This window comes from Teleopsis dalmanni, chromosome X (genome assembly GCF_002237135.1).
Source record: "Teleopsis dalmanni isolate 2A chromosome X, ASM223713v2, whole genome shotgun sequence".
Classification (NCBI taxonomy): Eukaryota; Metazoa; Arthropoda; class Insecta; order Diptera; family Diopsidae; genus Teleopsis; species Teleopsis dalmanni.
This window is the reverse complement of record NC_051848.1, coordinates 8,968,251-8,995,433: the sequence shown is the minus strand read 5'-3', so window position 1 is coordinate 8,995,433 and position 27,183 is coordinate 8,968,251. Positions and strand designations below refer to the sequence as shown.

The following is a 27,183-nucleotide window of genomic DNA, read 5'->3' as shown; positions in this document are numbered from 1 at the left end:
TAATACATTAGTGACTATATTACTTAATAGAAACTTTTGTATTTAATATAAAGATTTCGAACAGTAGTGAATTGTAACAACAAAATGTATATTTATTTTCAAATAATTGAATTTTTGACTGATCATACAGCTGTTACAAGTACACATAATACCCATAATCAGTGGTCTTGGAATTATTTCTTATATTTAATTATTCGGAAATAATTTTTTGAGACTCCAAGTATAAAGGGCTACATTGTCAGTGGAAAATTCATTTAATTAAAAATAGTTGAAAATTTTGCTGTTATAATTCACCATTGTTCGAAACCTCTCAGAAAAATTAGCTTGTTTCTACTAACTATGCAATGTCCATAATTAATGTAACATTTCTTTGGCCTATTTCTGTTCACATAAACCAATTAAGGACACTACTTGCAATCATTTAAAATTTAAAATAAAATTGATGCATAGCTCCATTCTTAGTAAGCAAATCAATTATGTCATACGACTACACTTTATAAACAACCACTCACTGGAATTAAAGTAGAATTTTGAAAATATTCAACATTGCAATAGATTGACATCGAAGTTACCCTTAAAGCGCACAACAGGACACCGCAAAATTGACCTACATTTGACAAGTCTAACTACAGATTAATTGACTATAGCCGGCCGGTTGCGCAGTGTGTGAATACAAATTCCTTCACAGCACCGCAAAATAAAATGAAATCATAAAAAATTTATTAATAATGTCAAAAATGTTAAGTTTGACCTAAAAACCAATAACAGATCCTGATTGCGCATAGTGCGCCGCATTGTCGGTTGTCGGTTGTCGGCTGTCGAGTATCAAGTGTCGGTCAGGGCACATACAGCCAAATGAACACTTCGAATGGCTACGGTATGTACACCTTGGCTAAAGCACATAATTACCACATAGCCATGTTGAAATGTGAAAATAAATCTTAACATTCGTCTGACCGCCATCACAATGCAATGCGTGTAACTATTGTGATATAATCAACTCCCTTCCCTCCCGCTCTTTTTAGAACCATTTTCATTTTCTGTCTGCATGCAATACACAACACATGAAACTCTTGTAGTTTCAGGCCTTAACAGCTGGAAAAGTTTGAATTTTACTTCCACATACCCCAATAACAAAATTCATAAGAAACTAAAGGTTTGCGTTTTACTGTTAATGCAACTTCAGAACCGTCAAAATGTCACTTAATGAACACAAATCGCATTGCTTGCTGAGTAGAGTAATGCACATGAAATCGCAATAGGTTATCGCAAAATTATTTATGAAGAAAAATATGAGCCCAATGATTAGTTCACATATAGCCATGACATTTGGCATAAATGATTTTATTTTTGCTTTGAAAATATTTTTCGTTTTGTCCCTCGTTATCTCTATATGCTCTTCACTCATCTTTCATATTATAATCATTTTCATCAATTCAATTTATCTGTTGTTTGACCTCCTTTCCCCTTTTTTCTCAAACAATTTTTTCTTTATTCTTCCTTTTTTTCTACTATGGGTCTCAAATACTAAATAATAGTTTAGCCATCTCTCCAAATATCAATTGCGGTCCTACACTCGCTTTACTTAATCGTAATATCTATATTTGCATCCCTGTTTAGACTGGGTCTAGACTAAAAGTAAATACGATACCAAAGCAATACTTTTTTACACAGACGACTCAAAACTTAAAAACAAAGTAAACGACAATACATTCCACAAGTAACCCAAACAAAAGCTATTCTTTTAACTTACGGTTAATAAAATATTAAATATTGTATTTAATTGGTGGCATAGTGTTCCTCGCTCTAGTATTTTCATAACATTTAAGCTTAAATCAGAATGTCGTACTTTGAACTTTGATTAATATATCAGCACATTGACCACATAACCTGAAATAGATAATAGGTCATGGCAACATTTTTGACCATCGTATTCCGAAAAGCACCACACAGTTTCCTATAACATCAGTTCTGAAAGATGTGAGCATTCCATTAGTCTCATTTAAATTACCACATATACAGAGTACGTACACGTATGACATAATCTCCATACAATAAGTATAGAACAACGCAACTGATAAATCGGGGCCGTTACTCTCTGCCCAACAAAGTTACCGTACTAATGAGCTGCAGTCTCATGTATAGATATTTCGACTTCAACGTTCTTAAAATGACTAAGTTCGTAGCTGTAGAGCTGCAGTCTCATGTATAGATATTTCGACTTCAAGGTTCTTAAAATGACTAAGTTCGTAGTTGTAAGACAAAGAAGGAAAATAAAAACTCTACTTACTCTCATTTATTAACTATATTTTTATCTTCATTATAGTTAAATAAAAACGCTATTTAAAAAGTTATTATCTTCATTATCTGCATTTTAAGTATAATCAAAAGAACTCTTTTAAAAAAATTTTACCTTCATTATTATTACTATATTACTATATTTAAGTATTATCGGAATACCTATCTAGGTATTTTCGGAATCTTTATCTAGGTATTATCTTATTACATATCTAGGTATTATCTTAATACGTACCTAGGTATTAAGATCTATCTAGGTATTAAAGTAGATTTTAAAGCTAAATTGATGTTATAACGATTGTGCCCAATACTTATTGTTTTTTTGCTTTTTACTCATATCAGCAATTTTTACTTTACCTCTTTGTATATCGGGCCTACAGCATTTCCGTAGTCATCTATCCTTTATATTTTTTTTAAATGTTGGTTCAGTAGAGTTTGCATTTTTTAGGCAGATCGTCATTGTGTCGAATTTTGTAAACATGATTCACACAATTGGATCTAAAAATTGTTCCTATGGATTTTTTTGTTAATACTCGTATAACATAACACAAGTTTTTCTATATCACGGTTCTAATCAATGTTTTACAACAATTCTTAATAACAATTGCTCCAGTCAATGTCTTATATGTCTTGATTTTATTCATTTAATATAAGATTTATTATTATTATATAGCCAAAACCATACACCAATATCAAGGACAGGAACCTAAAATTATTCACAAAGGTTGATACGTTGCCCAACCCCACCCTAACAAGCCTTAAGTCCACCTCAGGACGCACAGGAAGATATGCTGATCTACGGTCCGTCATCAGTTAGAAGATAAATAAATGATAATGATTCCAGTATAGTTAAAGTTTAGTGTGGGGCAGGGATAACCCCCCGAGCCACAAAAGAGTAAAAGTGCGCAATGGCACTTATTCAAATCACAACAACAACAACCAACCATACACCAATACAACCATAGTTGTCTTGACCAATCCTTAGACTTTTAATGAACATATAAACATATATATGTTTGGTTCCATATAAAATAGAGAGCAATCAATCTGTCTCCCACATATATAAATTTATATAACTTTTTCGGACCTTAGTACCTTTCCGGTTTAATTTGTGACATTTGTGACAAGCTTAGACTTTTCACTCCAGTGTCCTTACAAACTGAAACTGCAACGAGAATGATCAGTAGTATTTAATTATTGCAGACAAGTTTCTTCATGATGATGACTCAGCTTCTTCTGCGTGCTATATTTACAATCTCTTCATTAAATTCCATACGTTGGTATCTGATATTACTTACAACTTCAAGTTCAAAATTGTTGATGTTAATTCTTCTATTGCTGCTAAGGTGTTACTTTCTGAGCAAGGTTTTAAAATGCTATTGTTATGCTTTATAACAATAGGTCTAGTCAATGTCCAACATTTTCTTTTATGTATGAGTTTAAGGTCTGCATAACTTTTTTCAGATGCTAGTATTGCTAGTAGCTTCTATTGCCGGCATGATTTGGGACATTAATTTTTGTAATTGCTATTGTCATTCGTTATGTGCCATTCGTTAATTTGCTAAAAACATTAGTTAAAAACTATTAAAGGCATTGTAATTAGTCAATGTCGTATAGTCAAAAATATATTGCATTTCATTCTCAAATTTTTCTCAACATGAACTCTTATTACTCATTCAACTTCACTTCGAATTCAAAAAAATACGTGTACAACATTTGAATGATTTTTATTTGGCACTCACCTTCCTGTAAGCTACAAATTTATAACTGCGTGCTTTCATAAAAAACAATTAAAATATTTTAAGTGTCTTCACAAATTATAGTAAAAAGGAAAATTTACTCACTACACTCGTAAAAAATACCAATAAAAAACTTCTAAAGAAATTCTATAAACAAAAACAAAGCTATTGACTGGAAGTTCAAAGCAATCAGGAGCGAAGCACGAAAGCACCACAAGTTATTTCTAGAAAAACCTCTTAGACTTTACCTTCTTAGCATTGTTCTGTCCATTCATGCATTCAAAGTAAATATGTAAATATGTGGAACGAACTACCAAAAGTCTATGTCTAAGGTTGACTCACGCGAGCCCCACAATAGCAGCAACAGTCGTGGAAGAGCTTGTGGCCGAAGGGAACAGCCGAAGGGATTGAGTGAAAGTCCATTCGAATTATTGCCCTCTCGCAGATTATGGAAATCCAGTTACGAGTAATTTGCACCGCGCAAGCAAAATCTAATAGAAATGGTCAAAACTTTAGTTACATTATTTTCATTAGCGACAGTCGGTTTAGGCAAGCAACACCGAGTGGACGTCGCCTGCTGTTGAGCGCCTTTAGTATCGCGAACTAAAAGAACTTATCGCCCTTACACATGCCAATGGATCCGCGTTTGTTTACTGATACAAAGCACAACAGAACTAGTGGCAAACAAAATGTACTGCTACACTGTTAAAAATATATATGTACATTTAATAATAGCAAGAGCAACTACGTCTACTACTACTAAAGTACAACAAAATGTTAAGTAAACTTAATATGCAAACAAAAGCGTACAATGACCGTTTCATTTATGTTGGCAGCATGGACATATCCTTTAACGAGGACATTCTCCCAATCAAAGAGTGCATAAGCGCTTTTGCATAAACATTTTTAGGCAATAAAGCGACGTACTTAGGTATGCATTCATTCGAAAAGAAAAGTGAAATTCTTAATTATTTAAGTTTAATTACAAGTAATTAATTGAAATCAAAGTGAAATGCGTAATTAAATGAAATTATTGCAACTGTCGATATGAAATTGAAGAATTTACTGAATTATATTGATTGCGGGTCAGCGTGTTGTGCACCGGCTGCCGCTCGCTCATCTTTCACAATGGCTAGAAATTATTTGTGGGAAAAAATCAGCAACACGCGGACTGCCTTCGAACGTATTCCGGACTGTATTCACAGTTACTCTTGCCTCTGTTGCCATTCAAACAAAGTGTCGCACTGCAATCAGAGCCGACATCGGAAATCAATAGAAAATCTCGACATAAATAATTCAACGAATGCACTTTATTTAAATAATTTGGAAAGCGAAAATCATTCCGAAACGGTTAAAGAAATCGATTCAGAATTGAATAATAACTTTATTAGTGATCCACCAGGGGAAATCTTATTCGGCACTCCCGTTCTTAGTTTAGATCTACCGGAAGAAAAGTGAGTTATAGTTTATAGTGTATCATTAATAATTTTCTAATCGAAACTGGGAGTTCCTTTATGTATTATTTTATTGTTTATTTATTTATATACACTTTTATATTATATTATATTTATATTTAAATAAATTTTAATAGAAGTTGTGATTTCACTTCAGTTGTGACGGAACACAGTTATATATGTAATAGACACTAGCATATTTGGTAGAGAGGTTTCGAAAAGTACTGAACTACAACAATAAAACCCATAACCTTCGCTGCATAAGTGGTGGAAACTCGCAGGAGAAAGAAACAATAATACATTTTCTGTGTGAATGCTCGGCTTTAGCGTCCAGAAGATATAGGTTCTTAGGAAAATACTTCTTTGATAGTCTATCAGACTGCTCGGCGGTGAAGATGAAAGACCTATTAAATTACCTAAATTCGGCGGAATGGATTTAGTCTCTACTCTTATACATTAGGGTTCTTGCGAGGAATGTGGTAGCAAAACGGCAAAGAATCGCTAGTTGATGTACATGGAAGTTATCTAATGGCCTGCCACAGCAAGCAACAACAATAAAAATCCTTTTTTATATTATTTTATTTGATTTGGCACCCAATGACTTCTTCTTGTTCCCGAACGTAAAGAATAAATTGAATGAACAACGATTTTTGTCGTCGGAAGAAACCGTTGTTGCATTTAAAAACCATGTTTTTGATGCGTCTGAAGAAGATTGGCAAAAATGCTTTGAGAAATGGTTCGCAAGCATGCAAAAGTGTATTAACCATTAAAGAGATTTCAGAATTTGAAAAGATAATCCCAATAATGTAGAAAAGAGACAAGAATATCAATTTGCAAAATCGAAAAAATTAGTAGTTTGAAAATAAATGGCTGAGAGGTAAATATATATATATTTATATATATATTTATATATATATGTTATATCTACTAATATAAATACAAAAAATCGTGCAACCATGTTTATATCTATTTAACTAAATACTACCATACTATTTTTTCCGAAATGTCAAAATACTACCTTTTTTTAGATATGGGCGACGTTTTTTTTTTCATTGACATTTCAAAATTTTGTAAATCACGTACTAATCAAGTATTTTTATATATTTTTTATACCTGCATAAATAAAAGATGGTGAAGTGCAAATTTTGCAAATATATAATGGAATTTTTTAGTAAACTTTTCGGGTGCGTATTTAGTTAATAAGAAAAAGTCTTAGGTGAAAAGTTTTATGGAAGAATTTTAAAATTTAAACATATTTTTCTAATACTTCCTTTTAATATATATATTATTATGTTACATCCAATCATATACATTTAATTTAATCATTTTCGAATGACTATAGATCATATAGACGAATTTCAGCAATCACTAAAGTCTTCTATATTATATATATATATATTTATATATATATACATGTATATATATTTTCTTGATTGTATTTGTAATGTGTAAAAAACTTGCTGTCAAAAAAATTTTCTTATTTCTATATTTTTAATTGACATGTTTAGTCAAAATATTTTTTCTTAAGAAATTGTAGATAAAAATTTTTCAACTTTTTTGAAAGATATTTTGTACGTTTGTTATTTTTGAAGTGATATAAAATCGCGACTTTTCTATTAATTTAATTATTTTACAACTGTTTTAACAATAAAAGCTTTTGTAGAATTTTTTTCCAATACGAAATCGTTAGTACCATCTTTACCAAAATGTTGTCGGCCATAAAGAACTTTTGCAGGTATCTATCAATCAATATTTTTAAAATAAACTATTTTATTTCGAATACTTCATTATATTAATTTAAAACTTGTAGTAAGTACAGTTTTAGAAATTTTGCACATGCGGGACATTTAACGGTACACCAAGTATTTATCTAATTAAATTGCCAACGTCTTGATTTTATCACCTAACAAATCTGATACATAATATTATCAGCCACTGGTATGTACAAGGGTGTGATTTAGGGTTCAAACTGCAAAATCGTCTCCTCCAAGAGAGTTAAGAACATATGAAACTAATTAAAATAAATTTTCTCTAATGTTTTCCTATGAACTTTAAATTAGTTTTTCGAATAGAAGGAATAGGTTGATTACATGGGTGTATATAAGTCTCTTCCGCTTAACTACCTCTCAGCCATTTATTTTCAAACCGCTAATTTTTTCGATTTCGCAAATTGATATTCTTGTCTCTTTTCTATATTATTGGGATTATCAATAATATCACTCCCCAAAATGTTAATGTTCTTAACAAAGTTATGAACAGCCTCATCTAGAAATTTGCTGCTGTCACTATACTTTTGCACTTGAGATTGTTAGACATTTTGCAAAATGTAATTGTTTCTTTTTATACACCTATGAATAATCTCCTCTAACTATCTGCTTCAAAATGTCTGGGCACTATTTATAATCGAATAGAAGTTTTTTATCAGCTACAGACATTACCACAATAATCGCTTTCAGCAGACTCTGTGCAATCTACTTTAGAAGAGAATAGCATCCTACTAGGGGGTGATATAATTTATTAAATTTTCTTTACACAACATTTAAGTGTATATAATTCGGTCATAACCTAAAATAAAAAAAATTATCTGCGTTTATTTTGAAAGTTATTTTTAAAATACCAAAAAATCTTGGTATTATTTTTCTGTATTTGGGTTAATACTCAGTTTTATCTTATCTTATGTTGTGATTTTTCCGAGTTAGTGCAACTGGGCACTTTTACTCTTTCTTGGCTGGCTAACTTCTACAGAGTCCCTTCCTTATCTTTGACTAATTTATGTATTCTTCACGAGCTGCGCTGATTATTCGATGACTGATCCAAAATCTACATACCGCTCCGTACGGCTAGTGACTGCTCTAAGATTAGATAGTGCTATGTTCCTTTTGTATTTTTTGACCGGCCTATTACCTTTGTAGAATTCTGTTACTTTTAAAGACCAACCTTAGCAAAACGATTGTCACATCTACACACAAGTGTAGTATATCATTAGTTATTTGACTTCTTCATATGTTATTGAAAAATACTTTATTAAAGTATCGTGAAATATCTGCGCGACCTTTTTTTCTAGTTTGCATGAAAACTTTTCTGAAGAAAAAACACTTAATTTGACATTTATTTTTTTTTTTTGTAGACTTATATAAAAAAACTTGGAACTTGTTAACCTCATTTCAATTTGACGAGAACAAGAAAAATAAATATTAATGATTTCAGTTCCATTCACTCACTCATTTACAATAATGCAAGTCACAAAATATGTTAGCTCCATTTCACCACATAATCTGTTCGACTTGGTTGGAGTCGATGTTAAGTTGTACTGTACTCCTTTCTAAAGTAGTTGCTTCTTGGAAAGTCTTACACTCACTAACTTACTACACTCTGTGACCCAATTAATCGTTTTCAGTAAATACGTGCCACGCAATGCCTGTAATTATGCTAATACTTAAATCATATGGACAGTGTCCTTTATGTATTTTTCTTCCTGATTAAACGCAGAAAAGTCCACTTCTTACTATTGTATACTTAGAATTAATAAAGTGTATTTTTGTACATGCCCGGCTACGACTGATTTAGTGATACGAGTAGCAATTTGAGTAATATAATTCATGTTAGCACTTAATAACAATTAAAAATTATTTAAGCAAGAAACAATAAACTTAATATATTTATTTTACTTATATGACACTTAATTGGCACTTTAGCATGACGTAGTAGAATTATATATACCTAAAATATGATCAACTGTGTAAAGCAACCAGCCAACTAGGCGGACAGTCGTGACTTAAACTTTCTTCATACTTATTACCATGTTTGTTTATTAAAATATCAGTACATTTAAATTAAATAGAGAACAAAATATTGATTTTAATTAATAGGAAACTGTTTATTAGATCTAATATAAATATACCAGAAATATATATACTTTTTTTATATACAAATCATTATACAAATTTTTTTTTTCGACCATCTTCCACTATTTCTCGGTTGAATCTAATATTATTTTATTTTAAAATTCCAAGATCATATCTTCGAAAAGTTAAACAATTTTCATAGTTCTCTGATGCAGTCAATTTTAAGACAGGTCTCTAAAAGATCGGAACCAATGATATTACAACATCAGAACTAAGCAGTAAATTTAAAGTTTTCTAAAAAAACGTCTTTCAAGTTTTGTTGGTATTTTTTTATGTTGGAACTTCTCTTAATTAACCTTAGACTCTCTTTTTCAAGTTTTGTCTACAGCTGCAATAATTGCTAACAGCAAAAATCCTTTCGAGTCAGTTGCATCGCATACGGTAGTAGTACATAATAAATATCATTCTCAGAACCCTACCAAAAAGAGCGCAACAGCTTTATTGTCATCAATCCTCGATTGTTATCACTTACAGAACTTCATATCCTTTTGCTTAATACCCATTTTCATATGACAATATCATATATGGTATATTCGTATATAACCAAGAATTACCATAAAGTTATTATTAGAGATTTAATCTAATGAAATTTTTTTTTCTTCGATTTTTAAAACATCGAGCCTTTTCTTTAAACCAGATTCTTCAATTACTTAACTATATAATGGTGACCATTTTTTTTCACACTTATTGATCTTCTTAAATATTGATCATCTACTCTTCCTGGCCGATCAAAGCAAACAAAATATTGCCATATGTCAGACACAATGTAATACCAATACTGTTTGAGGAATATTAGGTAGAAGGACTTTAGAATAAATTCATTTTCCATTCAACTGACTGTTATTGTTCATGTTGTTGTTATATGCTAATGTATGTATGTGTGCAAGCACAAGTATGAATGCAAGTAAAATTTTAAGTCGAATTTGCTGACAAGAAAACTTATTACTTTTCATTAAAAATTTTCATCAATTGTCGTAAGTAAATATAACACTCCTGGCACATAATTACAACATCGATATATATATACATATATATATTTAAGACGGCAATAACAGATATTACAATCAGCAGTCCCAACATGCTTGCGTATCTATAATGTGAATATCTCAGGACTATTGCTAAATTTACAACTAAGTTTATATGTGTGTTGCGGTTGTAAATTCAATTTTAATTTTTTATTTAATGACGATAGTTAATATTACTGACACACTCTTCCGTACCTCCCATATCTACCCACACTTTCCCAAAGTTCGTTGAACCGCTTTTTAATAATCCATATTGAGTTGTCGGCAAATAGTTTCAAAAATACTATAGGCCAATAAAAATAATTGACGCTTTAAAATAGAGTAATTGTAACTCACGTGACTTACCGATTACCCGGAAAAGTCAATTATAATTAATTCATATCACAGAACAATTTTAAAGAAAAATTGTGACAAAACAATTTATATATATTATCTATAGTACTGTATTCAATAGATAAATGTGTTCGTGGTCGTTGTGTTTTTATAAAATAGTAGTGCAGCGCATTTCTAGTTGCTTGGACTTTCTGATATAGAGAAGTCGTTGTTCACTACACTAATTTATTTGTTTATTTTCTTATTAAATATAATATAAAATAACTTTTAATAAATATGATTAATTTAAATAATTATTAACTGATTTAATTTTTATTTTTGTTTAGTAAATCTCCTGATCAGACCACATGCGAAACCCTGTCACCAACTCAACAAGACGCTTCAAAACTTGCTGCTAATGCTTCGGTAAAAACTGCTAAAATTTCTCAGTTAACATCAGAAGCAGAACTCAATGATGGTACAATTGCAACATCAAAGTCAGTCAACACCAGTTCACCTATATCCATAAAATCGACAACATATTCACAGAAGTCGACAGCTTCTGCAAAGTCTGCTCGCAGTTCGAAGCATTCATCCGCAATTAATTGGCGTGATGTTAATAAAATTGAAGTAGAAAAAGTTGATAATGTGGATTACATTATTTCATCGCCGCGCACTCATATCCATCGTGGTGATGGTGATAGCAAGCGTGTCGAGTACGACTCATCAGTCAACTGGTGTCATCATCCTGAAAACTATGATGCTGCAGCACGCAAAATTGCATCAGGTGTGATTATAGGTGTTCCCGATAATAGCATTATAAGCAATACAGAAAGTATACAAACACTACCGAATATATCGCCTGCATTATCACGTACGCAATCTCAGAAGTCCCTGCCCATTGAAGAACATATTGAAACCAGTGATAGCTTTTTGGTTGTTGAAGATATTGACAACAACCCAACTGAAAGTGTTGTTACCAGCGTACATAGCACACCAAATAAGAAACAATTAAGCGGTAGGAACTCTCCAATGGGTTCGGTAATTTTGGCTAAGAATGAAAGACCAGTTTCTTCGGGTGTGCCATCTACACCTGCTTCACAAACACGTTCTCGTTCTCCTACTATTGCGGAAATAAAAGCTTTATCACGTCGTAGTTCTATTTTTGGTTCAATGGACAATATGTATGAACGCCCACCTTCAAAGCAAGACTCTCTCGATAATACAACAGAAACAAGCTCACAATCAAGCGGTACTGATAAGCACATTTTGTCGAAAAAAACTGTTTTAAATGACCCAGTTAAGGCTAAAAAAGGTCTGGTGTTGGGCAATAACCACAAACGTCGTGTTTCACCAACCAAAGCGGCCACTACAGGCGGCATTTCGCTTCTACTAGCAAAGAGCAGCAGTCCAGACGGCAAATCATTTCCCAGCACTTTGAAGCCGTTCGATAGACCACGTGAAGCTCTACTTAAATCGTTCGACCAGTGCGAGGACTCAAACTGGGAGCAAATAATGGAGGGTCTGACCTCTATGGTGCGTTTGGTGCGTTTTAATCCAGAAGTTCTTGATCCGCAAATGCATATGATCTGCATAAATTTTACACGTTGCGTACGTAATTTACGTTCGCAAGTAGCGCGTGCTGGTTGCCAGGGAGCCGCCGAACTATTCACCCTAAAAAGCAAAGCTTTGGAATCGGAGGCTGAAGATTTAGTGTGTGCTCTACTGTTGCGCACAGCAGATACCAATCGCTTTTTACGCAAAGATGCAATGACAGCTTTGGATGCTATGGGCAGTCACATGTCACCAGTAAAGATTTTAAACATTCTTACTAATAAATCTTCTGTACATCCAAATGCCATAGTTCGAGCAACATCCTCACGGCTTTTATGCAACCTTACTGAACGTTTAGGCAACGATAAAATTTACACTATGCAACGTGATGTTCGCGAAAAAATATTTCTCACCGGCGCCAAATTTTTATCAGAAGGTTCGCTAGATGCACGCACTCATGCCAAGCAACTTTTCCGTTTCCTGTCTACTCATCCCAATTACGGACGTTGTTTGAATGACATAATACCGCAGCGCATATACCGCAGCATTCAAAAGACCCTGAATAATTTGAATTAAAACTATTCTCTATAACTCTTTGACAACGATTAGGCAAAATTATGTTATAATCTATATCATATATTTTGGAATGTATATACAACTTTAAACTATATTTTTTTTTTTTTATTTTAAACGAGACTCAGTTCAACATCACCAATAAGAGAAGAAGCACATTTTTTATGCGATTTGAATAATATCTGAGTTAAAATAGAATAAAAGTATGTTTAAAAAAAGTAGTTTTTAAAAAAAACGTAAAAATATATATATTTTAGAAATTTTAAATATTAGATGTGAATTATAATAGTGAATGAGATTTATAAACCAATAAAATAACATTTTATTTGGACTCTCAAACACCGTTGAAATTTGAAAGATAAATAATAAAATAGAAAACTAATTTACATAAAATAAAACATTGTCTTTTATTTAAAACGTATAGCAAAAAAACTTAATGAAGAATAGTTAGAATAGAATACAAAAATATAGAATAGATAATAAATAAAAAAAATAGTTAATAAAAAAAAATAAAATTAATATGACACATTTCAATTCACTCGTGACCCACATCCAACATAGTTTAGTGGATAGACGGCTTCAAATAAGTAAGACTTTATTTTCAAATTTTTAAAATATATTTTATTCAAATTTTGTTTAAATTACTTTAGTAAAAACTAAAATAAATCGTTTGTACCTCAGTTAAGTCTTATTTAGGCTAATCTGGTGTTTTCGTTGCGATATATATAAAGTCAAATTTCAAACTTTTATTTTATTTTATTTTATTTTATTTTAATTCTGAATTTTACAGAATTAAAATATTCTGTAAAATTCGTGATATTTTAAGGCGACACCGTCATATAATAAAAAAATTAAATGTCTAGAAAAAAAAATTTGTTTATGAAGTTTAAATGCGCCTAATCATTAATAGTTCAATTCACCTTTATAAGTTTTTTTTCTGTTTCAATCACTTAATAATCTTCGACATTTCTATTATTTATAAATAAATAAATGTATAAATATTATATTCATACTATTATTTTTTATAACATGCTGGTATACTAATATTATATGTATTAATATATAATATTATATATTATTATATTATATTAATATAATTTTTTTAAGTTTAATTAGTTTTAACCACTTAGCTTGTCCTTTTTTTCTTTGCTATTCGAAACCCTTTAAATATTAATATAATCATATTTTATAATTTTAGATAAATATTATTATATTTATATTATCATCATATATTATAACTTTAGATAACTTTTATATAAATTAATATTATATTATTATCATCATATTTTAAAATTTAACATAAATATAATAATATTTAATATTACATTATCATTTTATTTTATAATTTTAGATAAATATTATTATATTTTATAATAATGTATTATTATTATATTTTATAAGATATTAATATTATTACATTAATATTACTATATAAATAGTATTAAATTCATAATTTTACATAAATTATGTTTTAATTTTTTATACTACATTAATATTTTTATATTATTGCAATTATATTATGTTAATCTGACTGCATATAATTATATTTGAAATATAATTATATGGAAATTAATTTGTTAATATTATTATATAAATATTATTTCATTATTATAATTTTATAAATATTACATACTTATTATTATTATATTATTATTCTTATATTAATATTATTATATCAATATTACTTACTGTAGTCAATATAATTACATTAACAATATTATTATAATTATTAACACATAAAGTTTGCTCGAAAACGTGAACATTTATATCTTCACATTTGCTACTATATAAAAAGTAGCAACATTCTCGATATTCATATTGTAATATATTTGTAATATGTATAATTAGAAATATATACAAATGCATTAGAAGTATGATACAATTATTACATGTGATTGTTAGACCAATAAACATATATAAAAATTATAATAATACATATCTAAGAAATAAATTACCAATAACTTTAATGTTAACTCACAAATAAATAAATTAATAAATTAATTACTTTGTAGTAATCGCTCAAAAAATGAACTGTGGACAACATTAACACATACACAATTATATATATAAATGCAATAAAATATATTGCATATATACAAATATTATTTTGATATATACCGTACAAAAAGAACAGTATAAAAAAATTTTTTTTGTTGTAGTTCACTTCTTTTCGAAACGTCTCTACACATATCGTACAGAAACTACATACATTAATATATTATGTTATTTACACATAAATGTTATATTATAATACAAGTTAATAATAGTACACATTAGATTAACTATTAAATGCACACATGAAAGTACGTGTTATATATTACTTTATAATATTAATTAATTATATTATACACAATATATGTTAAACACTATACATAATGGTTTTTATTTTAATTTTTAAGCTGTTACATGATGCATATTTATACATTTTTATATATTATGTAATTTAATAAATTATTTTTGGCTTTAAAACATATGGGTATATATGTTTATAGAGCATATACTTATTAAATATATTAAGTGTCCATATCCTCAGATAATCGATTCCTCCAAAGGCTTTTTAAACGAAGCAGAGTCAGCAAACATTCAATAAGATATGGTGAACGTCCAATCCTATACATAAAAACGTTATACATATTAGTTATATATTTACATACCATGAATTTTTGTTATGTATATATCTATGGATAAAACTTTAATATGTTTTAATCTACTTACTTACAGTTTTTATGCACTTACGGTGGGAGGGCATTTATATGGCAAATATATTTATAATATACAAAATTATTAAATAAGTACAATTTTACCTTGGCTCATTCATACAAAATATATTAAAAAAATACATGGAGTTATAGTATATATATACACACAACAACCACATACAATAAAATAAAAAAAATTTAATTTATAGCAATTAATTCTACAGTTCTACTTATAGAAAAAATTTTTAATATATGTACAACTATATTAATTAATGTATTTGTTTATAAAATTATGTAATTTATTAAATCACTCTTTTTGTAATTAAGTAGTTGTGTATGAAGTGTATGTAAAAACCATTAATATTATTCAATATTTATTGAATAATATAAATAATTATATATATTGTAAGAAAATTACATTTCATTACGGTTAAATAACATTTTATACTTATTAAATATACTATATACATAAACGTTATTATAGCGTATATATAAAAACTATTTTTGAATACGACAGCTATTTTTTTTTATTATATATATATTTACAAATTTTTGCAGAGTATACTTGCACGACGTATATGCAACACATTTATAAAATGTTTATTAATATAGTAAAATTCTAATTTTAATGTATATATAATATACAATTGTATATATAAAATGTGGTAGGTTGGTGGTGTTGTACTTAATGTATCTATTCACACAATTATATACAACAATATATACTTATATCAAATTAATTTCACTATTATATTAAATGTTATTATATATATATATTATATTAATATATAATATAATATATATATTGTATATTATTATATATATTGTATATTATTATATATATATATTCTTATATTATATATTTATTATAAATTATAAATGAAAATTTAAAACAAAAGTTAGATTTTAAACATTAAAACCAATTGCATTAATTAAAATCTGTATTTTTAAAAAATAAATTTAAATATTTATAATTTGTCTCCATAAATAGTACATATATAGCTATAAATTGAATATATAATTCAATTTATGTTTAACGTATTATTAAAGTACAACAAATCGTGTCTATATTTTACATAAATGTTTAAAGATATATTAAAAGTGTATTTAAAATATATAAATTGTTAAAACTAATTATTTTTGTAATTTTTTTTAATTTTTTGGTGTTATATTATTTTTATTTACGTCAATTTTTATATCTCAATTTTAATATTTTTTTTATAAATTTTTTACTTGTTATTTCCCGCTATCGCTAAGAAATTCAATGAACTTAAAAAATGTTTTTTATTTTTTGGAATTGAATGCATCAAATTTAAACATTTTTTCCTATAAATTCCTGCTAGAAATAATTATATTTAAACCTTCCTGATATAATCAGTATTTTATCGAATGATTGCTGTAGAAACTATATTGGCGTTGTTAAACTTATTGCAGAATTCATCATATAGATTCTTAGGCACGTAAATAATTTTATTATATGTGATAGTGTAGTTGTTAGTGCAAAATGTGGTCGATATCAAAGTTTCTGAATACTTGAAAAAAAATTTTAATTATTTCTATTAAATATTAATTTTTAATAAAGCTTACCTAGGAGCTTGAGCAACACTTGAACTTTGATTAGAGTTATATGATTCAAGCATGCGAGAGGAACTGTTTTGATGGTTGTCTCTTCGACTTCTGCTGCGACTGCGACTACGACGACGTTTTGCATGATAACGGGACAATGCGGACTGGTCATCATCGCTGCCACTAGAATGCTTCCTCTTCCTTCGGTCACCATAATCCAGATCGCGGCTGTGATTATGACCACGATCAAGGTTATAACCACGACCATGATCATAACTACGACCATGATCATTACGATCACGATCACGACCATGATCATTACGATCACGACCATGATCAAAACTACGATCGCGATTAGAATCATTGCCACGACCATGATCATAACCGCGATCACGTTCATCACATTCGTTTCGATAACGCCGAAGACTTTGATTGCGATTAAATGAATAATTGTTATTGCCATTGCTTCGATGCATATCTTGATGATAAGTAGTTTGATTTTCGAACCTCATACCATATTCAAAGCCGTTTCTGTTATTTGGGTTAAACTGAGATTCGAATGGATTAGTATAATAATTGTTATTATTACTATTGCGTCCACTGTATGGGTTCAAGCTGTTCACATTAGCGTTATTTGGGGAGCTACTGTTTGAATAAGTTCTGCGTGTCCTGTTACCCTTAAAGTGGGATAATCCCGTGTATAAATGCGTGGGATAAGTTTCAGGCAACTCCCATTCTCTCAATTGAGATGAACCATCGATTTTTAAAGTAATTTTACTACCATATAAAACCGTATTCTTATGTACTGCCAGAGCATAAAGAGCAGCGCACCTGTCCTGGAATTCCACGAAACCAAATGTCCTTTGGTTGCCTGGTTTGGCTGGAACAATTCTAATCTCTACAATTGGACCCATATCAATAAACAGGGCGTATAGTAACTCCTCCGTTGCCTCCCTATCTAAGTTGCCAATAAATATTGTAGTTTCTTCCGAAACATCTTCCTCATCCTCATTTACAACACCGTTGTATCCAGCATAGATTTTTCGGTCAGCCATCATTAAAGCACACTCTAATAAAACGATAAGTATATGTAAGTATTTAATTTCTCTTTTTGTATTGTTTACTAACACACAATTTAATTTAATTTATGTTTGTTGTTGATTGAACTGTCTTCTTTGCCAAGACGCTGATGTTTTACATTCACAACTTGTCAAATCTTTTCAATTGTCAAAACATAAATAAGCATTGCCTACACAACAACTTCAAGTAAAAAATTTTGATTTTTGACATTAGTATTTGACAGTTCTACGGTTGCGTACAGTAGCGGCGAGAAAAATGATAAACAATAATGTATTGTTCTATTTATCATGGTATTAAATCACAAAGAACGCACAAAAGTGTGTTTGCTTGGAAATTTTTACATGAGCACAATTGTTAATAATGAAGCTAGAATAAATATCTGACCTGAACACTTTTTTATTTATAATCATGAATTTAAAACACAAACTTGTAATAAAATAAATAAACATTTAAAGAATAACTCTACAAATTAAGTTTAAATCGCGAACAAAAATAATCTAGTATTTAGAAATAATAATATTTTTCTAACAAAAACTATGACAGCTACTGTTGATTGCAGCTAATATTGGATTGCTCTCAGTAATATTTTAATATTAATTTGTATTTATTTGGTAATGGCAGTTTAGCTGGGGGAAATAAAAAGGAAATTTATACTATAATATATTATACATTTCTAATGAAAAATTAATGATAGATTTGTTTTATTTTTTTCTATTTTCACTCTACAAAGATGGCGTAAGCTTGCAAATGCTGATGTGTCTTTATTGCAATTTAAATTCGTTAGTATATTTATAATGTAATTTTAAAACGAATCGCATGATAAGCAGCAATGCTCAGATTTAAGTTACTGATACTGAATTCATATAATTATAATTTTATTTTTAATTATTTTTATTTTATTTTCAAATATATCACTAATATATTTACAAATGTTATTTTTGTTATTTTAAGCATATAAAATTAGTAACGTTTGAGTTTGAGTTTGTACTCTAGTTATTCCAAAATAATTTCTTTTTGAATTTTTTATAATAAAACCTGTAATAAGAGCATAAATGTACATCACCATAAAAAATTTTTCAAATCATAATTATAAAAAAATATATCAACAAATGGTTTAATTATATGATAAAGTTATTAAAGAGCAATATTCTCCAATATTTTTATTCGTTGGAAAAAAAATCTACAATATATTTTATGGACTTTTAGGTTTGTGTCTAAGTTAAATTTAAAGAAATCACATGCATAGTTTTGTTTTAGATTTAAAATTAGAAAAGTAAAAAAAATTGTACATATAAAAAAGAAATTATTACAATTTATTTCATTAAAATGTAAATATTGAATACGAAATAAAAATTAAAAAAAATGGTGAAAGATAAATTCTCTCCAAATATTCTCAAGTCATATTGGCAGACAGTGCTGGCGATAGGAGAGTATAAATTTCACATTTCTATTATTCATTCGATATGGATAACTAGTTAATATTATTTGCCCTGTTTGATATTGCAGAATAACTTAAAATAAATTGTTTAATATTATCACATGTCCAATTTTGCCACTTAACTTCTTCTGCTCGTGATAATATTGGATTTAATGCTAAAACTATTATACATAAATAGATTTTATCATAGACAAATAATTTGTCTGTGGTCAAACAAACAAATTAATCTTATTTACAGTGGTGGACAAAAAAGTTGGTCAGTGACAAATTACATATCTTTAGTACATTATTTGTAATGTACTTAAATTTGAAGTTTAAATTAAATTAAATAAAAATATAACACGATTTTTGTCTTACTATCCTAAACATATTTATATATATTGTATAGCAATTAAATATTCAATTAATAAAAATAAAGATTTCATTAAATACTTACTTCTTCAGTGCCTTTGTTTACAGTTCAGCTGTTGTTTGTTTACATTTCACATATAAAACGTATGAAATATATTTTAAGCTTTGGTAATTTCCCTTGTGGGAAATTTATTTTTAGGGAAATTTATTTTTTTCCACATTTTTGAGTTTATTTACATGAAAACACTTTTTATAGTAAATCATCCTAGTGGCTATAATAAACAAAACCGCCTAATACTCCGTTTAATCTCACAATATTAAGAAAACGAGATTAAGTTAATCTACATTTTTCATCTACACCGGTTACCGTATACATTGGAGATTAATTTTGGCGTTTTTCTTGTTGTGTTTTGTTTCGTGCGTTTGATTAACTTCTGTAAATAAAGCATTTAATTACAACTTTGTACAAAAAAATTTTAATAAACATTTAATAAATACTTTTATAACAATAATTTAATAAATTTTAGTTATAATTATGTTTAAAACTGTTATTAAACATTATACTTTAGTTTTTTATTCCATTCTTTTAAGATCGTAAAAAAATGTACGAAATTAAGATATTGCCACAGTTGCAAATAAATTATTACTAATTATTTACTAATTATTATTAATTACTATTTCTAAGAAAATTGAAAATTAATCTCCACCAGAACGAGATTAACTTTTGTATGGGAAATCTGTGATTAAACAACAAAATTAGTTCTCTAATCTCAAATATTGCTTTAATCTACTTTTAATCTCACAATGTGCTATTACATAAGAGATAAGAACTGATCAGCTTCAACTTGAAATTTGAAATTCTTACTAGAGTTTTACTCATTTAGCTCTCCTTTCAACTTTTTGGGTACGGAATCACAAAATAATAGAATTTAAGCACTTATTATAAACAACTACATAATACTATGTTCACACACGCCTTAATTTCGCAAAAATTTTAATATCGTAAAAATCATAATTTCATTTCAGCAAAATTAAGTGGTTTTTCCATACAAAATTCAGTTTTGAGGTTGGGAGAAAATTAAGGAAAATGGCCTTAATTTCGTTGAAACGAAGCCTGAAATTAAAAGAAATTTCAAATGCAACTATGCGAAATATAAATTTTAATCAAATGATCAGTTAAGAAAACGAAAAGTAAACAGCTGACTTAAATAAAACCAAGAAAATATTTTGAAACTAGTGTAACTGTTATTAATTTAAAATAGAGTGAAAAATAATAATCCACATACCTGAAATCCACTAAAGTTAATAAAACTACTGAATGTCATTCTTTATGGTTATAAGAAACAACTTTTAAAATTTCACAGACAAATTGGTGTTTTGTGCATGTAATTTTGAATATACAATTTGTAAACAAAAAGCATATGATATTCTTAATTTGGGGCAGTATGAACACTTTTCAAATTAACTTAATTTCATTGTAACGAAATTAAGAAATTTTGGCTGTCAAACACAGTATAAGGAAACAAACCTTTTAATTGCATTTTCACTACACGGCTTTTTTTTATATCCATTACTATATGTTTCTTACTTTTATCTGGCAACATCATATAAAAATCATGATATTTTTTTTAAGTACATGTGCAATTTTTTACAAACACCCTCTTAACCTAACCTGTTTTTAAATATGTGTATTTAACTAATACTTCCATTAAAAACAACGGCATATTAAAAATGAATTTTATGTCGAGTCATTGTGCGCCATTTTATTTTAGACATGCTGTAAATTTAAAATTTGTGGTTGGTAACAGATGAAACTGGGATGCCATATGCAGAAAGAGACTCTAATTGGACTTTGTATTCCCTATGACGAAAAAGGTTTCTTGGGAAAATCATTTTCCTTGACATACAAAAGTCCTTTCGTGGGCAATAACAATGACACAATTAAAATAAAAATAACCTATGGTATACCTAATAATGGAGGAAGTCGTCTCTATAATTGCAAAGATATATAATAAGAATAAACAATTAGGAGAACCCTATAGAAAAGTTGTGGTAAACCTTGCGATAGACACGCGTTACAGCACACTTGAGGACGTTAAGATTTGATTATATGGCATGGTTCCAAGAACGGCCGCGTCTACGTCCCGGTTCCAATTGTCGCTATCGACGACCAAGCGTCATTCGACAGCTCCCAAAGGGACTTCAGAAGCAGGTCCCAACAATATGGTGACGTAGTAAGGAGCTAAGAAAAAGCGATTCGGGCAAAGAGGCTAGTCGATATGTGCATATTGCACGTAATAAAATTAATTAACTAAAGAAGATGATATATATTTTTTCTTTTTGTTGTTTATCGGATCAGATTACATTACCTTTACAACAGATCCAGGTTAAATAGTGGGAATTATATAAATATTCCACTAACTTGTTGTGATAACATTCGTCTATTTTATGTTTTAGATGGTGTTTCATATTAATCAGATCGAGCACAGCACATTCGATTAAGCTTACATTGTTTAATTAGTCTCTGCAGAGATTAACTCTGTCCAAGTTGTGTACCATTCTTTAGTGATGCAGGTAATTCCCTAAAAATTTAGTTCCTTAAAAATAGAAATTCCCTTATCGAAATAAATTAAAACGCCAGAATTTTTGTAGCATGGTTCACAGAAAATTATATTTGAGCTATTTTAATTGACAAATAGGATGTTATTAATTATAGATAAAAGCAGAATAAATTAAGGATACGAGATCAAAACATTGAAAGGAAATAGAACTTAAAAATATTGTATTGAAATTAATTTAAATTTAGATGAGAATAATTAAGATATAGATGAAACTAATTTAAAGTAATATGTAATTAAATTGAAATCAGATGTAATAATATAAAATCCTGACAAAATTATTATAACTTATAGAAGAAATTAAATTTAAATGTATGGAAATTTGATTTGAATTTAATTAAAATTAAGTTGGATGGACTGATATTGTATAAATATATTTGGATGTAGTTAGATTAAATTTATTTGTACTGCGATTACTTTTGGATACCCATACTGATTTCAATGCTAACACATACACAGACACTAAGGATTAAATATATGGACATTAAGGATTACGACATACAGACATTAAGGTTTACACATACTGACATTAAATTTATATATTTGGCAATTAGTTTTAAAAATTTGGCAATTATGTTTAAATATATAATAAAATTTGAATTTATCTTGGAGTTTTGGGAATATTTTGGGGTTAACTTTATGTTATCGGGAATTAAATTTGGATGGATTAAAAACAAATTTGGATGGATTAAAGACAAATTTAGATGGATTAAAGACAAATTTGGATGGATTAAAGAATTGAGTTTAAATTTAGCTATACTGAGTTTACTGAGTTTAAATTTAGATTTCCTGAGTTTAAATTTAGATTTCCTGAGTTTAAATTTAGTAAGGCTCCAGCTAGACTGAGTGTAAATCTATATAAATACTGAGTTTAAATTTAGACACAAATACATTGAAATTACGTTTACACACACTGAGATTAAAATTTTAAATGTTCTGACATTAAATATAGATTTACTGATATTAAATTTAGATATGCTGAATTTAAGTTAGGTTCAATTGATATTAACTTTAGATATGCTGACACTAAATGTGTATGGAATGAAATGAAGTTTAGATGTACCGATAGCAAATTTAGATATGGCGAAAAGAAATTAAGCTGTAAATTTAAGCTGTAAATATGCTGAATTCAAATTGAGATGCTAATTATTAATTATAAATATTAATTTTAATTGTAAAATTTGCTATTAATTAATTCTGTGCTGATATTAAAATTAGGTGGAACGAAAATTCATTAAAATTTAATCTCGGCACATACTGTAATAAAAATTGTATGTACTGAGATTAAATTTAGGTGCACTATCAAATTTATCAAATTTATCAAATTTATTTGTTGCAATTAATTGTAAATGGAATGAAATGAAGTAAAAATGTGCTGATAATAAAATTTTATATATGTTAATAAATTGACTGGAGAGGAATGAAATTGACTTCTAATGGAATGGAATTTGAATAAATATACTGACATAATATATAATACGATAACATTTACTTAAATCTAAATACTCCTGATGAAGAAAGTGTTTTATATTAGTTTTAGCAACTAAAATTATTATCTTCTTTAGTTGTCTTCATCATAACTTTGGTTTGTTTGATCTGACTAGTTTTTTTTCCAATTTATTTTGACGAACATTACCTATGTTACTATGGTTTGCATCTATGAACCTGCCTCTGCTGGTCCAGCGTTTACTGAGACCTGCTTTAATATTATTAAATGAATAATCAATAATCAATAATCAATAATAGAACTAATTTAAATGGTTTGCAAACCTGTGGCCATTTGGCATATTGGAGTCATCTGGATCTTGATCGCCATTGTAGAACCGATTAAATATATCAAGATGGTTATGTTGATGTAGATGACCTAACGCCGAACGGCGTTGCTGCTGCTGGCGATGACGATGTCGTTGGTGATGTTGGTGATGTTGATGATTTTCATGTTCATGTTCATGTTGATGATGCTGATGCTGATGTTGATGTTGATGTTGATGTTCTTGTTGATGGTGTTCACGTTCATATTGAAGGTGTTGATGTTCATGTTGATGATGTTGATGTTGATGTTGATGTTGATGTGGATATTGATGTTGGTGTTGATGTGGATATTGATGTTGATGTTGATGTAGGTGTTGATGTTGATGTGGATATTGATGTTGATGTTGATATACATATTGTTGCTGATGTGGATATTGATGTTGATGAGAATGTGGAGATTGATGTTGGCGTTGATTTGGATATTGATGTTGGTGTTGATTTGGATATTGATGTTGGTGTTGAATTGGATATTGATGTTGATGTTGATGGCGATGATGGCGATGATGATGATGATGGTGATGATGATGTTGATGTCTATGCTCCTGCTCTTGTTGTTGCAGGTGCAGCGGTTGTTCTAATAGCAGCAACTGATATTGATCTGGCAACAGAATTTGCTCATCCAACTGAGGCTGCTGTGCTAACTGAGGTTGCTCAGCCACTCTTGGTATTTCCGGTAATGGATACTGCTCAGGTGATGGAGGCAACTCATCTAAAGGAGGTTGCTCAGGGGGCAGCTCTGGTGGAGGACATGGAGGACATTGATCTGGAAGTTGCGGTTGTTCAGGTAGCTGAGGTTCCTCAGTTAATGGGAGTTCATCAGGTAATTCGGAATGTTCACATTTTTGCAAATCTTTTTGCGTGCGCTGATGAGCAGGACTCCAATCATTCGGGTGGTGGACTTCGGCTTCAACAAAGTACACATAGCTCGATGTATCAGGGCTACTTAAAGTTGAAGCCAATTGTGGGGTTGGGGGTGGTGGCATAGGTGGTAGGGGTAAGTCCTGCTGATACACTGCTGATAGACGGCTAGCAGAACTTGTTGAAGGAATGTCAGGATTGTCACTCAGAGAGACACTACAACGGTAAAAAACATGCATAATTAATTTCTAAATCAAAATGTTAATTAGTTGAAAAAAATTAATTAGTGGTTTTTAATCAGCACAATGCGTTATATGAAACATAAAAGGCATATAATTGTATTCGTAGCATGTGATCTTTTATACATAATAGATTTTTACTTATATATATTATTTTTACCTTAGCCTGCTACGGCTTGTCGGATATATGGCCTGTCTAAATTCGTATCCGCTCGCACTCCTAGGTGGAGGCGGGAAATTTTGTGGCACATTGTCCATTTCACTTGCTTTAATGGCCTTCTCTAAGTCGGTTTTATCTGCTTCTTGCTGAGAAAGGCGTAGGGCTTCAACCATTTGGCGAAGCTCCTCCATTTTCATGCCTTCTTCATATAATCCGTAACCTATTTGTGAGCACAAATTTAAAATAAAATTATATATAGAAAAATTATGCATAGAAAATAAAAATATAATAAAAAGATGTTAGTAATATCATATTTCTCGTCTGTGTTTGTGATAATTCGGTAGATTTATTGATCTACACATCCAACAATTTAATTTGTAGGTACAAATCAGCGATTCCGTTAGCGAAATTTTCCATTGCAATGACAGCACATTTTTTTTACAAATGTAAATTAATTTATCTCTTCGTATATTTTTAAAAGCAACTTTGCACAGCAAATTAAATAATAATTTTAAAATTAATACAATTTCTCACCCATTAGGATACGTTTAAGTTCATTGAATTCAACTAATCGAGCAGACTCTGCCGCATTCCTTAAATTCGGGTCCATTGGACCGCACGGACTATTATTTTCCTTGGCTTAATAATTTCTATTAGTGCATTCACCGTGGGTAAATGAACGAGTAATACTTCGACAACCGTATTTATAGGCTCAGCCTGCGGTCTAAAGCGACAAAGAACGGGACATCCAAGCAACGGTGCGCGAGTAGCCAAGCGGTTTTGTAACGCAACAAAAGTGTGGAGAGAAAGCGGTCGGATGTGCTGAAGTCTGCACAAAAAACGAATGTCATCGAAGTTAGAACGAATAATTCCTATAAAATAGTTCAATAGCAATTATCCGATTAGTTTTTAAATTAACGAACTTTTATAAACAAATAACAAACTATTTGACGCAAAGAAGCTGCTCTTTCGTATTTTTCAACAAATTTCTTCCAAACTTACAGATTTTGAAAGGAAAAGATAAAGATAATGAGATTAAAATTTTGCTTAACCCTTAACTGTCGAATTAATTTTTTATCTGAAAAATGTGTTGTAAGTTGTGTCACATGTGGAATGTTAGTAGCAATAAAATTATTTTTTAATATTAAAAAATTATTTTTTATTGATAAATGTATACAATAATAATTAAAACGATACAATAATAATTTAAGCAATAATTTTCAGTAAATAAACATTTAAATTAAGTTAAAGTCGTTAAAGAGAATTTATATGTAAAATGTAAGCTAATATATGTAACATATAAAATATGTTAAAAAACATAACATAATATTTATAATAGGTCTGTTCCACGAGCTACTCGTAGTAACTTTGAGTGACGTGTGTACAGTGTCACCAGTATGCGTTCCACCAGCAAATTTACGATTAAATGAGAGCATCTGAGAGGTTGTAACATCCCTGTCGAAATTTGAAAATGCTACACAGACTTTACTCGTATATTTTAT

The 27,183-nt window shown here is 29.3% G+C and overlaps 3 protein-coding genes across 6 annotated transcripts in view; 1 reads left to right on the top strand and 2 right to left on the bottom strand.

Moving 5' to 3' along the window:
• LOC119687412 (myosin-G heavy chain) overlaps positions 1-13,063 on the top strand; it is a 28,514-nt gene extending 15,451 nt beyond the window's left edge. Inside the window, exon 9 of the mRNA XM_038101712.1 lies at positions 11,081-13,063. Coding sequence (XP_037957640.1) covers positions 11,081-12,863 — 1,783 coding nt within the window. The 3' untranslated portion in view covers positions 12,864-13,063. The remainder of the gene's footprint in view (positions 1-11,080) is intronic.
• A 2,259-nt stretch (positions 13,064-15,322) lies between these two features.
• LOC119687411 (RNA-binding protein 7-like) lies at positions 15,323-18,377 on the bottom strand. 3 transcript variants are annotated; one of them, XM_038101710.1, is made up of 3 exons: positions 18,254-18,377; positions 17,147-18,194; positions 15,323-15,470 (listed from the first exon to the last, which is right to left on the bottom strand). In XM_038101710.1, the coding sequence occupies exons 2-3, from the start codon at positions 18,181-18,183 to the stop codon at positions 15,374-15,376; spliced, it is 1,134 nt and encodes a 377-aa protein (XP_037957638.1). In that variant the 5' UTR covers positions 18,184-18,194; positions 18,254-18,377; the 3' UTR covers positions 15,323-15,373. The 3 variants fall into 3 exon arrangements, with proteins under 3 accessions (XP_037957638.1, XP_037957637.1, XP_037957639.1); XM_038101709.1 differs by having other exon boundaries at positions 18,258-18,377; XM_038101711.1 differs by lacking the exon at positions 15,323-15,470 and adding an exon at positions 16,801-17,091 and having other exon boundaries at positions 18,258-18,377.
• Positions 18,378-24,209: 5,832 nt separating this feature from the next.
• LOC119688161 (putative cyclin-dependent serine/threonine-protein kinase DDB_G0272797/DDB_G0274007) lies at positions 24,210-26,368 on the bottom strand. 2 transcript variants are annotated; one of them, XM_038102826.1, is made up of 4 exons: positions 26,216-26,368; positions 25,682-25,901; positions 24,383-25,498; positions 24,210-24,311 (listed from the first exon to the last, which is right to left on the bottom strand). In XM_038102826.1, exons 1-4 carry the CDS (start codon positions 26,289-26,291, stop codon positions 24,299-24,301), a joined length of 1,425 nt encoding a protein of 474 aa, XP_037958754.1. In that variant the 5' UTR covers positions 26,292-26,368; the 3' UTR covers positions 24,210-24,298. The 2 variants fall into 2 exon arrangements, with proteins under 2 accessions (XP_037958754.1, XP_037958755.1); XM_038102827.1 differs by having other exon boundaries at positions 24,210-24,308.
• Positions 26,369-27,183: the final 815 nt, after the last annotated feature.

Coding starts and splice junctions, on each gene's coding strand:
- LOC119687411 (XM_038101710.1), bottom strand. CDS start 18,183: ATGATGGCTGACCGAAAAATCTATGCTGGATACAACGGTGTTGTAAAT. Junction 15,471..17,146: donor AGTGTTGCTCAAGCTCCTAG/GTAAGCTTTATT, acceptor TTTTATGTATAG/GATTGGACGTTCACCATATC.
- LOC119688161 (XM_038102826.1), bottom strand. CDS start 26,291: ATGGACCCGAATTTAAGGAATGCGGCAGAGTCTGCTCGATTAGTTGAA. Junction 25,902..26,215: donor ACTTAAACGTATCCTAATGG/GTGAGAAATTGT, acceptor GCTCACAAATAG/GTTACGGATTATATGAAGAA. Junction 25,499..25,681: donor ACAAGCCGTAGCAGGCTAAG/GTAAAAATAATA, acceptor TTACCGTTGTAG/TGTCTCTCTGAGTGACAATC.